The 15,964-nt window shown below is 36.8% G+C and overlaps 1 protein-coding gene and 1 long non-coding RNA gene across 2 annotated transcripts in view; both read left to right on the forward strand.

The window, feature by feature from the left end:
• The window catches only part of LOC146482995 (serine/threonine-protein kinase 11-interacting protein-like), a 32,320-nt gene extending 29,575 nt beyond the window's left edge, over nt 1-2,745 (forward strand). The window contains exon 34 of the mRNA XM_085106261.1: nt 817-2,745. Within this exon, the coding sequence (XP_084962387.1) occupies nt 817-831 (15 nt within the window). The 3' untranslated portion in view covers nt 832-2,745. The remainder of the gene's footprint in view (nt 1-816) is intronic.
• Nucleotides 2,746-8,744: 5,999 nt separating this feature from the next.
• On the forward strand, nt 8,745-15,663 carry LOC146482996 (uncharacterized). The gene is made up of 3 exons (XR_014863896.1): nt 8,745-8,846; nt 9,686-9,758; nt 15,464-15,663. It is a non-coding gene; the product is annotated as an uncharacterized LOC146482996 (long non-coding RNA).
• The last annotated feature ends 301 nt before the right edge of the window (nt 15,664-15,964 follow it).

Below are 15,964 nucleotides of genomic sequence, written 5' to 3' on the forward strand. Positions count from 1 at the left end.
ATTAGTCGGCGTTTACACGTCAAGGGGAAGATTTAAAGGGGTGACGACTGAAGGGGTTAAAGTATGTTCTATGAGAAGTCTGACAACACCATTCTCGGGGTCCCGGCGTTTATTCCACTGAGCGATGGAAAGCAGGACTTCACAGAAAGGGCCGCAGCATTTTTCAATGCGCTGGAACAAGCCACTCCTGCAGATGAAAATGACCCATTTACGGATTTAGAGCCAGACATCTACGAAGAACTTAATGAAATTGTGGTTTACGAAGATTATCATGTACAATTAAAACTTAAATAATTTGCACACATCGGCTGACACAAACAAGGAGGACGTTGGCAGCATAACCGTTTATAAACTTAAGACTTTGTACTCATATCATTTACTTGCTCTTACATCATTCATATATTGTTTATGTGCTGTTTGTTAGTGATACAAATCTTGATTGCAACATGGTACACATGCCGTATGTACGGTACCATAATACTGTAACTTCAGGTAATCCACGGAAAAATCGTCCAGCACTGACGAACTGCCCCTAGGTTTCCGAGGATCGGTAATAATAAATCAACCTGGAAAAATGGCTGAAAATTGCATTTCATTAATAAACGCCGGCCTCGAAAAGACGCCGGATCAAAACTGTCTAATTTTAAATAAACGCCGGGGGCGTTTAATCAAGAAAATACGGTATGTACGATTTTTGCCCTCGATCTGCAATTTGCTTCTCCATCGTCTTTCCTTGAAAGAAAACGACTATGAGAAGTCTGAAACAGTAGGATTAGCTGTAAACAACTTTGAAAGTTAGTTTTCCTTCTTTTGCAGGATCACAAAATGTAGGCAGCCTGTGCAAATCGCTGGTCTGTTTCAGCCGTGTGCAGCTCGCCAAATCCACACAGAACATACACCTGAAGAAACTCATTTTACGTAATTCTAGCTTGAAGAAAAAGTTAATCGTTACAACAAATTCAATCCGCAACTCCTTATAAGCTGACGTCAGCGGTATAACGGCAACAAAAACGCCAGTATACGTGTCATGTTAGCACATGAATCGTTTCATCCCCGAACAGTTGTCTCACAAACGGCCGTTATTTGAATTGTCACGCAACGTCAGTGCGGGTAATTAAAGTGATGCGTGACGATCATCCCCTCCCCCAACCCTCCCCCCAAAAAAGGCTACGTTAACAGTGCTTGAGCTCAAAACTAAATAATCTCCGGATTTCATCCAAAAATTGTCAAAAAGCAAAATAGACTTATGTCTTCGTGGAAATTGAATTCAAAGGAAAAATGTCAGTGTAAGTTTGTTAATAAGTAATATATTGATACAGTCTGCGAGAAGTCTTGTAAAATTTAAATTATTCGCAATTCTTAAAAATAAAAAAGCAACAACTAAAATCGGAATCCATGAAATATAACCACTTTTTTAATAAAATCGAACACCCGGTTCAAACGCGACTAACGCGTAATCAGAACTGTCAAGAAGTTATGGCATATCACAAAGTGTTCCCAATCAAACGCTAAATCCAAGTATGTAATAGGCCATCAGTTCGTGATGGCGTCATTTGCGTACAAACTACCAGAGTGGACAAAACAAGACTGGACAACTTATGGTGTTTACACAATGTAGTATTCGTGATAGCCCTGACGTAGAAGAGAACAGAAGCCCATTTGTTAGACAGAGAACTGAGAGAATAGAACTCCGTTTAAGCAGAGAACATCCGTTTTGGGAGTTAAGCACTGATCCACACTATTTAGGCCTAAGCACTGATTTGAAAACGGTTAGCTGTCATTGGTTGTCATGGCTCACCCTCTGAAATAAGTTAAAAATTATCATTTCCGTCAGCTAGCCTTCTTTGGTCTAGTGGATATGGATAGGAAATATGAAGCAAATGACCCGGGTTTGAGGCGTACACTAATTTGAGTAAACTCCTTTTATCGTTTGAAATAACATTTCTTCTGCGTAAGAATCATAAGATTTCTGTTGTGTAAAAATCTTAAGGTGTCCAACCTTGTTTTGGAGTATCCATTCTAGTACGGGAAGTGGTCAAAACTACTATACTCGAACAGGACCCACCAAACCACAAAATAGATCGTGGCCTCTGCCTGCACCCCTTTCCTCAACCTCAAAAGATGGTGTCTTTATTGCATAGCCACCCCTCTATCCAGCAGTAAAAAATGACAATGAGATTCAAACCTCACTTTTCTTGTTTATCTAGCAATGCTGACTCTTGCTAACTGAATATTTGTGTCAACTCAAATTTCAAAGCCAATAAAATGTTGTCGGTAATGTTCATGAGATAGGTGGTGTCTTCGATAACCCCCCTACCCAGACAAGGTGGCTCCTCTTCGAACAAACTTGTTATGACCAGTTCCCTAACAACCAATTCAAACAAGAGGGAGTAAACAACAATAGTTCTAATTAGCATGAGAAAACAAAAGACTGCAGGATTTTGGTACTTGCAGTCAAATGACGTCATAGTGAAAATGTCGTTTTCCCACCAACAGGAAGTCAACAGAAAATGGCAAATTTACTCTGTTTAATATGAAAGTCACGTGTATTTCAGGACGTTCGTGAAAAAACTTTCAATAATTTTTTTCGTATTTTACATTGCCATTCTAATGCATACTTAACGTTTTCGCAAAGAGGTTGTTTATAAAAATAAATTGTAACTTAATTTTATCCTCACTGTTTGTTTGTTACTGGATAGTAAATGATAAAGAAATCACTCAAAATAAAACCAGCAAAAAAAATCAGCCACGCGAAACGAGATGGCTTTGAACGGGGGCTGCTGCCCACCCCACCCCCCCCCAAAAAAAAATAATAATAATAATAAAATAAAAATGAACGAAAAGGGGGAAGGGGGTCGAGCAAAATTCGTACAAATCATGGAAATATTCAAGCGCCTCCTTCCTTAGGCTCGATTTTTCTTCCTCTTCACTCTTGTCTTCCATGTCATTATCTTCAGGATGCGGTACACCCTGTCCCTAACTTCCACCTCAGGGCCCTGCTTCCACCTCAAGATTGATGAACATCCTGCCTCCTGCAGCATTGCTAAATTAAGCAATGAATGGTGCATCCCATCTAAGCAGCAGCGTCCCCATAATTTCCACGTTTATACAGGCTTCAGGGATTCTCAGGGAAGGGGAGGGAAGGATACAATTTTCTTCGATGCACCGTTTCCTCGTAGGCCCTTGAAGATCCGTTCAAAGGTCTTTTTCCCTGTAGTATTAGAATGATAAACAGGCCAAAATCCATAGCCTATAGTATTAGGATGAAAATTGGGCGAAAATCCATAGTCTATAGTATTACGATGAAAATTAAGCGAAAATCAATAGTCTATAGTATTAGAAAGAAAATTTAGCGAAAATCCATAGTCTATAGTACTAGGATGAAAATTAGGCGAATATCTACGCTCTGTAGTATTAGGATGAAAATAGGTCAAAATCCGTAGTCTATAGTATTAGGATGAAAATTAGGCGAAGAGCCCTAGTCTATAGTATTAGAATCATAAATAGGCCAAAATCCACAGCCTATAGTATTAGGATAAAAATTAGGCGAAGATCAGTAGTCTATAGTATTAGGATGAAAATTAGGCAAAACTCCATAGCCTATAGTATTAGGATGAAAATTAGGCGAAAATCCATAGTCTATAGTATTAGGATGAAAATTTAGCGAAAATAGATACCCTGTAGTATTAGGATGAAAACTAGGCGAAAATCCATAGTCTATAGTATTAAGATTAAAATACGGCGAAAATCCATAGCCTATAGTATTAGGATGAAAATTTAGCGAAAATCCATACCCTGTAGTATTAGGATGAAAGTTAGGCGAAAATCCATAGTCTATAGTATTAGGATGAAAATTTAGCGAAAATCCATAGTCTATAGTAATAGGATGAAAATTTAGCGAAAATCCATACCCTGTAGTATTAGGATGAAAATCAGGCGAAAATCCATAGTCTATAGTATTAGGATGAAAATTTAGCGAAAATCCATAGTCTATAGTAATAGGATGAAAATTTAGCGAAAATCCATACCCTGTAGTATTAGGATGAAAACTAGGCGAAAATCCATAGTCTATAGTATTAAGATTAAAATAAGGCGAAAATCCATAGTCTATAGTATTAGGATGAAAATTTAGCGAAAATCCATACCCTGTAGTATTAGGATGAAAATCAGGCGAAAATCCATAGTCTATAGTATTAGAATGGAAATTTAGCGAAAATCCATAGTCTATAGTAATAGGATGAAAATTTAGCGAAAATCCATACCCTGTAGTATTAGGATGAAAACTAGGCGAAAATCCATGGTCTATAGTATTAAGATGAAAATAAGGCGAAAATCCATAGTCTATAGTATTAGGATGAAAATTAGGCGAAAATCCATAGTCTATAGTATTAGGATGGAAATTTAGCGAAAATCCATAGCCTAAAGTACTTGGATGAAAACTAGGCGAAAATTCATAGTCTATAGTATTGGGAAGAAAATTGGAGGAAAATGCATAGGCTCCAGCATTAGGATGAAAATTAGGCGAAAATCTATATTGTATAGTATAAGGATGAAAATTTAGCGAAAATCCATGGTCTTTAGTATAAGAATGAAAATTGGACGAAAATCCATGGTCTATAGAATTAAGATGAAAATTGGACGAAAATCCATACTGTAGAGTATTAGGTTGAAAATTTAGCGAAAATCGATAGCCTATAGTATTAGGATGAAAATTAGGCGAAAATCCATAGTGTATAGCATTTGGATTAAAGTTTAGCGAAAATCCATGGTCTATAGTATAAGGATGAAAACTGTACGAAAATCCATGATCTATAGTATTAAGATGAAAATTGGACGAAAATCCATACTCTAGAGTATTAGGTTGAAAATTTAGCGAAAATCAATAGTCTATAGTATTAGAATGAAAATTAGGTGAAAATCCATAGTCTATAGTATTAGGATGAAATTTGGCCTAAAATCTATAGCCAATATTATTTGGATTAAAATTGGACGAAGATCCATAGTTTATAGTATTAGGATGAAATTTGGCCTAAAATCTATAGCCAATATTATTTGGATTAAAATTGGACGAAAATCCATAGTCTATAGTATTAAGATGAAAATAAGGCGAAAATCCTTAGTGTATAGTATTAGAAGGAAAATTGGACGAAAATCTATAGGCTATGGTATTAGGATGAAAATTAGGCAAAAATCCATAGTCTATAGTATTAGGATGAAAATTAGGCGAAAATTATGGGCTATAGTATTAGGCTGAAAATTAGGCGAAAATCCATAATCTATAGTATCAGGATGAAAATTAAGCGAAAATCCATAGCCTATAGTATTAGGATGAAAATTAGGCAAAAAGTCATAGTCTCTAGTATTAGGATGAAAATTTAGCGAAAATCCATAGGTTATAGTTTTAGGATGAAAATTGGCTGATAATCTATAGTCAATAGTATTAGGATGAAAATAAGGCAAAAATCCATAGTCTATAGTATTAGGATGAAACTTTAGTAAAAATCCATAGTAGTAGGATGAAAACTAGGCAAAAATCCATAGTCTATAGTATTAAGATGAAAATTTAGCGAAAATCCATAGTCTCTGGTATTAGGATGAAAGTTTAGCCAAAAATTTATAGGCTATAGTATTAGGTTGAAGATTGGCCGATAGTCTATAGTATTAGGATGAAAATTAGGCGAAAATCCATAGTCTATAGTATTAAGATTAACATTAAGTGAAAGCCATAGTTTATAGTATTAGGATGAAAATTGGTCGAAAATCCATAGTCTTAAGAATTAGCGTGGAAATGAGGCGAAAATCCATAGTGTGTAGTATTAGGATGAAAATTAGGCGAAAATCAATAGTCTATAATATTAGGACACCCCGAGAATACGGACAGCAGCTAAATCCCCGGCAAAAATAAATTACAGGCACTTGACTGAAATAAGTTCCCGCTATGACGGACTCTTGCTATTAACGACACTAACTCGCGGTCCCGAGGTTGTCCGCAATAAAGGGAGTTGACTGTATGCAGGATGTTTGTCGCAAGAACCTAGTTTAATGGCCTAGGCTTCCACTAGTCTCCTGTAGCTCAGTGGTAAGGCAGAGCATTCGTTTTCTAAAGGTCGAAATAGTATCTCACCTTGAACGGAGTAAGACGAAAGAGAAGCAACAAAGCTACTGAGAACAACAAAGCAGAAGGTCTTCATTCCAAAGCCATCGTAAACAAAGAATATTTTTCTAGCAATGGCACCAAACACAGGTACGTTAATAAACGTTTCGTATCGCAGCAACGACAAGTATTTTTTTACGACATCCATTTGTTTGTGACGTTGCGCGCGTGAAGTTTTAAATTCGCGCGCGCTATTCTATCGTTCCCAGGATCTGGCAGACCTCATCTTACTCGTATATTCACTGTGTCTTTGTGGAATTTGCGTGTATAGAAACCTTAACCGACTTGAAAAGGAACACTTGTTTTCAATTTGTGCGAAAAATCCGGAATTTTTTGGTTAAAAAATCAAATATCCAACTTCTCACACCACGTGATGTTTGTTCACTACGCACACAAGCGCCACGTTAGACTCAACTCATTTCTTCAAAGCACCAACGTTTTTACATGATCACCTGCAATTGTTTTATTAAAATAAAGAATTCCACACGATGGTTGGTACGATATCGATAAAGATGAATAAAGTAATTGTTTTTTAAAGAACGGTTTCCGGTCAAATAAGAATAATATATTTTTTACGCCGGTAGCTTACTGATTCAAGCGCTATTCGGACGGATGACAACAGCGCCGCATACTGCCTTTTAAGAAAACCTAAGATGGTTTGAAATGATTTGCTCACAAGAAGCTGTTTAAGGTTCTTTGCTTTTATTGTCTCTGGAACAAAGTTGAGGTGAATGTCAAGTGGACGACATGATGTTCTTATTACGTTCAAATCCTTTGCACAACTCGGGGGCTTTGTCCACACTAAATCGCAGAAATTTGAAAACGCATCCCTTTTTTTCTCCAGTTTGGCCCTCTAGCCACACTAAAACAGCGTTTTTGACCACCGGAAACAGATTGAAAGCTCTCTCCAGGGTGAAATAATACATCGACCGGACTAATCCGGAGAAAACAAGATGTGCTCTCAAATTTATAGGAATTAGTGGGGACAGAGCCTAACATCTTTATGAGCGCAATTTAAAACTGCGAATCGAGCACACGGGACTCACTTGTTTAAGGAGATGACGTTAGGAGATGGCAATCTCCTTGTTTAAGGTGACGGTCCAGGGAGATGATTGCCTCTTTGGCGATGTAGTCAGCTAAATTACGGTTTGGGAGCTTATTTTCAGTAGTTGTCTCGACGAACCATTTTTTTTTTTAAATCACGCTTTTGATAGCATGCAATCGTTTTCTTCACCTTTCCGGCTTAAAACGAGATATTTATCTCTTGTTTTTAATTCGGAAATAACAGCAACCTTTTCGCTTAGAACCAATCTAAGCTCATTTTGCTTGGGAACTTTATACCCAGGGCATGCAGTGTCTTTCTCTTTGCACGTGCAAACAAAAGCGCGTGACATATTTTGCGTAATTGGCAGCGATTGGCTTCCAGTTACTAATTCATATTCATGACTAATTTTGCAAGCATCTCGCGGATTTCTGAAGCATCTCTTCGAAAAATCGGATGAACTGTCTTCTTGAAATTACAAGCGGAAAATGGTAAAATTGGAAGGCATTTTTGAGGGAAAGAAGTTTGCGTAAGCGTAGAAGGTAAGCCCCGCTTTTGGAAATATTGCTCGCTTAATTTTGTCCTTTTCAGCTAACTTTTAAAAACACGTGCTTGTTGTTCGCTCAGAGCAGCTAACTTGGAAACTTGTCTATAAAACGGAAATTTTGGCCTCACTTCTGCTTCGTAAAATACACTACTATGTTAAATATAATACGACTTTTGTATATCCTTGCTATTTCAGCATTTTGAAAGAATGTTGAAACTGTTCTGCTTGGTCAAAATTGTTGATTAACAATAAAATTTTTGAAGCCATTGACGCGCGCAAAATTTGCAAATCATTTATATACATGGGATAGTCGTTTCTAAATGCTGTGTGTTAACACAGGTTATAAAATAGGAAAGAGAAATAAGGACAGCCATTGTATCTGCAGGGATAACATTTCGTAAAAGCGGTTCTAAATGCAAAAAGCTATAATTTTTTCTTGTTCTGGCAATTACAATCGATCTTGCTTTATTGTAACTTTGAAATTGGATACTGATTTGATAATCTGCCTTTTCAGAAAAGCTTGGTCAGTAGATTTAAGGTATTCAGAGTGGAAATGTGACGATGGAATCACTGAATAAAGACGAAACTGTAAAGGTGAGAGCTTTTTTAAATGATACAATCAGTTTCTTTACAAAGATTGTAGGATATAAAACAACAGAATACTTTGCTGGCTTCGCAGTGGCTGATGGTAACATGTAATTGGGACGCGGGGAGCTTCCATGGTCGACGGCTTATTTATGTTTTGTCGAATACAGTTCACATGAGAGTCGAATTATTTAACCCGCATCTGGTTCGATTTTTCACGGTTGATCTCTCAAAGTAACAGTTTCTTCTTGTTGATTTTGTGGTTATTGGGTTAATTTATTACGATTTTTGATGTTTTTCTCTGGAGGCTGCGACTGAAATAGGACTTCTTTAGTTGGGCCTTCTTTTATTGAGATCAATAAAGATATAGATGTAGTATTTGCTGCAGAATAATCAAGTTGATTATTTGAATTTTCAGGAGCGATAATCAGAAGAGAATTGAAAGAGGAAACAACAGTAAAGAATCCAAGGGAACAAGTTAGTATTGCTGGATTAAACAAAGAAACATTGCGGCCAAGGTAAGAACTTTGAAACTGTTCAATAATTTACTTTGAAGTGGGCTGTGTCATAAAGATTTGTTTTACCTTTTTGGGTCTAAACTTTGCTGATATTTTAAAAAACTGTTTACTTTCTGTTGAGGAACTTTTACAATTATTAATTACTCTGCAGTTTAGTTTTTGCAAGTCTTTATTTATTCTGATCACGTTTACTGCAAATTAAATTTAAAAATTATTCAGTTCAAATTTAGCTGTATGAGGGTAGGTTAAGGGCATCCTATAGGAGTGTGGTTAAAAAGGCCAGGGGGACTTCTTGTTTCTTTTACTTCATAAAACTTCTAAAGTATATCCCCGTTCCTCCTCCCTGGCCAGGCTATACAAAATGCACATTAATTTTATTAACAATTATAGTGGATGCCTTAGATTAAAATTTTGTAAGGTTTTAATAGAACTTCGATTATCTGAAAACGTTTATGAATGTGAAGAAAGAGGGAACTGTAGGGGGAACCTACCGGCACTTAGCAGTGAGCCACATGGACTGGGGCGAGGTGTTGGTGACCGAGTGACACTTGAGATTACGGCTGCAAAATCAAATAGACACCTTGCTTCTGTTCTAAAAACAGTTTAGAGCTGATGAATAAATATACATCACTCCTCCAAAATCACTTTTAAATTATAAACTCTGGTTTATGTGATCATGCAATTTCCTCTTTAACATTGACAAGAAAAGGAAGAAAGCTCGATAGGATCTAAGGTCATTTTGGAAGACGTCCGTTACCAAATAAATCATCAGACGTTAAACTGAAAATTGATAATTCATTTGATTCATTTGATGTTCATTTGATGATTCGTATTTTCAGGAAGTTAAATGAAAGACTGGATCAAAGGGAACAAGGTGGAGTCATTGGATAAAGAGGAAACACCACAAACAAGGTAAGAACTTAAATAAGCTAAAATAAGTCAGTTTTTGAAATGGTGGATTGCACTGAATTTGATTTTGTTCAACCGATTTGATCCCAATTATACTTGAATTGATTATAATTTGAATCGATTAATGAAACAGACAAATCATCAGGGATAAGTAGTAAAGTCTGAGTGATGTCAGCCGCTATTTTTAGAAAATTGCCAGCGATGATGATGATAAAAGCGCCGCTTTATCGCCGAAGCAAAAACGCCTTAGTTCTCATCCAAAATGGTCGTTATCCGAATATTTTGGCCTAAACTAAAGCAAATTTTAACTTTTCGATTCCCTGAATCTTTTTCTGTGGTAATTGATGGTTCAGTGCACTTATTGAAAGAGCACGCTTAGTTTTCAAATAACAAGCCACCGTTTCATAACAGCGCTTAATGACGTCATGTCGTTTATTTTCTATCAAAATTAGCGCAAGAAACAACCTGACCTGAATTTAAAAAGTGGTGTCATGATGACTCAGAAAAGACGTTCGATTTTATCGGTGATTTTATTATTTGTTTTTTGGATTAAGACAATAGATGCTGTTCTCATACTGGTTGCTGGGCATTTTGTAGTCTTTTACCTCACAATGTTTTGAATTGAAGTAAAAGTCTTTTCAAGTGTTCGATTCGTAATGGACTTAAAAAACGAAAAATTAAAAAAAAAAAGCATAAATAGACACGTGCAAATGTAGTTTTTTAACCATTGTTTTGTTTTCCGCCTACATTAGGCTTAGTTGTAATTCAGCAGTTTAGTCTTGACTTTGTACGTCAAATTGTAAATCATTATTTGTGAGAACAAGGTTCTAGCTTTCATCAGATTACAATTCGGAGCATAGACACGTGATCAAAGTCTTAATCTTAGACTTAATTAGTAAAATCGGTTACCATAGCAACCAAAACAACAACAACAACAACAACAACAACAACAACAACAAAGAAGCAAATGGCTTTTATTTTATATGAAGCAAATTTTATGAAAATCTTACAAGGAACATAACCTTGAAAAGAAACTTGGAGGAGAAAGGTTACAAACACAAAGCCGTAAAAAAACCTGATTTACATATAAACCATTTTATTTAATATTTCAATTTTTTTGTTGGAAGGTACAGGTTGTCGGTATAAAGCACTACGTTGTAATTTACAAATAGATTCTGATCGATCCAGCACAAGAATACCAATCACCTACGAAATATTAGCGGGAAAATTTTCGTTTTTCCAAATAAGTGTGCTATCTAATCAGAGGAAACTGTTTGGAAGATTTTCTCTTATTCGATGATAATGAAAATTTGAATTTTGACGTTTCTTACAAAGTTTGCTATAAGTTCGTCTGTTTCAAGCATAGTTTTAATACTATTCAGCCTGAGCCAGTGGGAGAGGAGAGGGGAGGGGGCAGGTGTCCCCGCTTCTTAACTTCAAGACCATTAAGACTAGTACTTGGGGGTGTATAATATGATAAAAGAAGCAGAGACCGATTAAAAGAAAAATTACGGTTTAAAGGTTACTATATTTCGGCTGGCCAAACCAGCCTTCTTCAGGTATAATGAAGAAGGCTGGTTTGGCCAGCCGAAATATAGTAACCTTTAAACCGTAATTCTACGTTGTATCGGTCTCTGCTTCTTTTATCATTTGTCTTTGTTAAGCCGATCAGATCAACAATTGATCCAACGTATACCAGCAGGATTATCGTCCACGGTTGTTGCTTGGACTTGACTCGTGTATAATATGGCCCAAACTGTTTTCTTCTTTACAATGCCCAAATTATCTCATCAACTTAATTATATAAAAATATTTGCTTTTCTTTGAGAGGCCCACAAAGTGGACCAATGACGTCAATTCCCATGAGAATCAAATCATTTGTTCGGCATAGGCGCCATCTTGGATCTCTCGATATCTCCAAAACAGAAAACGAAATTGGTCCAAATTTTACCAAAATCAGTAAAAATCGAATCAATGGTGTAACAACGTAAACGTGACGAGAATAAACTTAAAATTTCTCATCAGGTAAAAAAAATCAAATTTGGAGAAAACAGGCTGTCAAAATCTTGAAAAAATCTTGACCAATCAGTTATTATCAAAGAGCGAGATAGTACTGTCATATTTAGAAACATCAATCTCAATTAATGACCAACAAGATGCCTGCTATACTGGCATTACGCGAGATGCTGGGGCTGATTCATTTATTCCAACTGTATGCTTCGCCGATTGATAAAACTATCCTTGCTAATGGAATAGTTTGAGTCACGACGATCGCGTTACGTTGTTTTCCGTGTGTGACGCGACTCAGACTATCAGCGGAAATTTGTCAAATTCCATTACGATAACGTAAGCTTCTCAATGACCTCTTTTCAGTCTCGCGTCGTGGTCTAAGACTGTCAAACAAAGCACGATTCCTTCACTAAGAACTCACCAATTTCCACCGTTTTACGTGTCGGGTGCTTCTTAGAAGTTATTCTTTCGATTTGCCGCTTCAAAATGGTGAAATTTCCCTTTGAAAACGGCACACTTGAGTCCAGAACATGTTAAAACAATATGGCGCGACTTAATCCGTCTTTAATAAATATATCAAATGATGCATTGACGTCACACAGGTAGGGGTGAGTGGGTCCCCTCCCTCGCAATATAAGCGACAAGAATGGATTTTGATTGGCCTGCTTTTGTTGAAGACAATCAAAACAATACATCCCGAGTAGGAGAGGGGAGAGTTTAATGAATAAACAAGATGCCTGCTATACTGGCATTACGCGTGATGCTGGGGCTGATTCATTTATTCCAACTGTATGCTTCGCCGATTGATAAAACTATCCTTGCTAATGGAATAGTTTGAGTCACGACGATCGCGTTACGCGTTACGTTGTTTCCCTTGCGTTACGCTACTCAGGGTTTCAAGGGAAATTGCGGGAATTCCATTGCGATAACGTAAGCTTGTCAATGACCTCTTTTCAGTCTCGCGTCGTGGTCTAAGACTGTCAAACAAAGCACGATTCCTTCGCCAGGAATTTACCAATTTCCACCGTTTTAAATGTTGGGTGCTTCTTAGAAGTTATTCTTTCGATTTGCCGCTTCAAAATGGTGAAATTTCCTTTTGAAAACGGCACACTTGAGTCCAGAACATGTTAACAATATGGGGCCAAATTTAATCTGTTTTTAATAAATAGATCAAATGATGCGTTGACGTCACACAGGTAGGGGTGAGTGGGTCCCCTCCCTTGCGATATAAGGGACAAGAATGGATTTTGATTGGCCTGCTTCTGTTGAAGACAATCAGAACAATACACCCCGAGTAGGAGAGGGGTGAGTTTAATGAATAAACAAGATGCCTGCTATACTGGCATTACGCGTGATGCTGCGGCTGATTCATTTATTCCAACTGTATGTTTCGCAGATTTATAAAACAATCCTTGCTAATGGAATAGTTTGAGTCACGACGATCGCGTTACGTTGTTTCCCTTGTGCTGAGGGTTTCAAGGGAAATTGCGGGAATTCCATTGCGATAACGTAAGCTTTTCAATGACCTCTTTTCTGTCTGCAATCGTCGTCTAAGACTGTCAAAGAAAGCACGATTCCTCCGCCAGGAACTCTCCAATTTCCACCGTTTTAGATGTCGAGTACTTCTTAGAAGTTATTCTTTCGATTCACCGCTTCAAAATGGTGAAATTTCCGTTTGAAAAGGGCACACTTGAGTCCACAACATGTTAACAATATCGCGCCACAAATTTAATCCGTTTTTGATAAATATATCAAATGATGCGTTGACGTCACACAGGTAGGGCTGAGTGGGTCCCCTCCCTCGCAATATAAGCGACAAGAATGGATTTTGATTGGCCTGCTTTTGTTGAAGACAATCAGAACAATACATCCCGAGTAGGAGAGGGGAGAGTTTAATGAATAAATTAATATACAGATTTGTGGCTACGAGGAAAAAGAAATCGTCCCGTTTTTAGACACGGTATGCCCCCTCAGGGCATCCCGCGTAATTAATGTACCGATTTGTAGCTACGAGGAAGAAAAAAAAAAGAAATCGACCCGTTTTTAGACACGGTATGCCCCTTCAGGGCATCCCGCGTAAAAAGCGTGTTTGAACTTACTATAAATTGACTAGCTTTTTAGGCTTTTTTGTCATTGAAAGGTGTATACCCAAAGCAAAATAATTAGCAACAATATAATGGTTTCTTAGAACAAAAAATACAATATTTTGTGAGGTTTTCGGAAATAATAAAATTTTAACAGACAGGAGTTTGTAAGCAATTTTTAGCAACCCTGGTTCTCCCACAGGAGATGAATACAGGCCACATATAGGTCACTGTGGTGAGATCACACGGCGAAATAGTGCAATCAGTGAACTGATGCGGACAAAATTTCTTATAATTAACGAATACTCTAGACTTGAACTTGAACTTTATTTCTTTCTTAGTTGCGAACAAGTTTTGGTTGAGAAGATCAACAGTAGTATCGTTAAACTTAGATGTGCATTCATAGCACCTGTTGTAACGGTCGATTCAATGTTATTGGTGTTCGTAGCATGAAGAAGGCTCGCCATCTTACGATTTCGAAGTTGAAATTCGTCCAAATTTAAGATCTTCACGCCAATTTAGTGCGCGCAACTGGTTTTATTTATCTAGTGTCTGTTTTATGTGTCTTGAATTTATCCTAGGCAAAAAAAAATAAGTTTTAGCTGAGCCGAATTATCTCTCTACCGAGAAAAATCGATAAATTTTACCACGATTGGTCTCTTACAAACGCCTTAATTTTAAATTTTAATGTTCGTTTTTTGACGTAAAAGCGCCGCCACCAGGATTACAGCTTTTTTATAAATATGCCCAAAAGCACAAAAATAAATCAATAAAAAAACGAAACAAACAAGAAAATTGTTTTTAGAAAAATAAAACGATTTATGATTTGAAAAAAAAAACAAAACAAAACAAAATTGGTCGGCTCCGACGGGGCTTGAACTCCAAGCCCCTCGAAGCAACTTAAATTAAACGACGGCAGAGATAAGGCCGTCGTGTTGTAATTCAAGGCGTCTGCTTAACCACAAGACCATTAAGGCTTTGCATGAAAATTGAGGGTCAAAATTCGCTAGAAATAGGCTGTGGGTCCCATTGTTTTAAATGAATCTATTATCGTTAATCAGTCATGTATTATTAATTAGTCCGTGCAGTGTGAAAGGCGTGCAAATTGTGCACAATAACAAGCATTTTCAAAGACAACAACAGTTGGCAAAAAATTCATCGAGATTTTGCGAAGGTTGTTTTGCAACTTATTTTCATAGAGCTTAAGAATCGCTGTTTCGTTTACCATTTTACTGGAACAAAATTGCTTGAATTTTTGACAATTTCTTTGAAAAAGGATTGATTGCCAATGTTTATTTTTTTTGTAAAATTCTTGTAGCTGCAGGATGACTTTCACCGTGTGCAAAACAAATAATTCAAGATGTCATACGCTTTTGTTACATGACGGTTGTTGTGTTTCTGAAACATTTGAATAAAGAAACAAGCATGTAGTTGTATATAAAATAGACTTAATCCGTGGAAAGGTACGTTCGCATACATTAAGCGAAAATTTTAAATCGAAGGTTGTCTTGATTTACCATGCATTAAATTTCTCAGCTGATATCAAACGAAATGTAAGAAGGCTGTTTATGTTGCAACTTGTGTATAATTAATGTAGATTTTCTTGTCTTTCAGTTATTAATCTCAAGTTGGATTAAACACAAGGCAAGGAGCAAGAAGAAAGTGGTAGAAAGCATGGAAGGAACTCAAGGTACAACTGAACACAAGAGAGAATGAACATCGGACTTTTCTGGACGCGTTTGAGGTAGAAAATTTAATTTTAGGATTCAGCTCGCTCGGTGCTAAACATGAAGTTCCAGTTTTAAAATAAAAGGAAAAAACGTCAAGCTGCGAAAAGGACGTTAAAGTTTTAATAACAAAATTCAACAAACAAACTGTAAAAATGCGAGGAAAAAACCTCAAGCTGCGAAATGGACGGTAACAAAATTCAACAAACAAACTGACTCTGTTTCTAACTAAATTTCCACTAAAAACACTGCCTGGTATTTTAGATTACCTGGCTGCTAACAAGTTTTAATCGCATATAAATTGGATGGAGACACGTTTGGCTTGAAGATAGTTAAATTTTAGGCGGAGTAATAAGTTTTAAAGAGTGCCATCACTTTAGGATTGGAA

Source organism: Pavona decussata, unplaced genomic scaffold (genome assembly GCF_977016875.1).
Source record: "Pavona decussata unplaced genomic scaffold, jaPavDecu1.1 SCAFFOLD_40, whole genome shotgun sequence".
Lineage (NCBI taxonomy): Eukaryota > Metazoa > Cnidaria > Anthozoa > Scleractinia > Agariciidae > Pavona > Pavona decussata.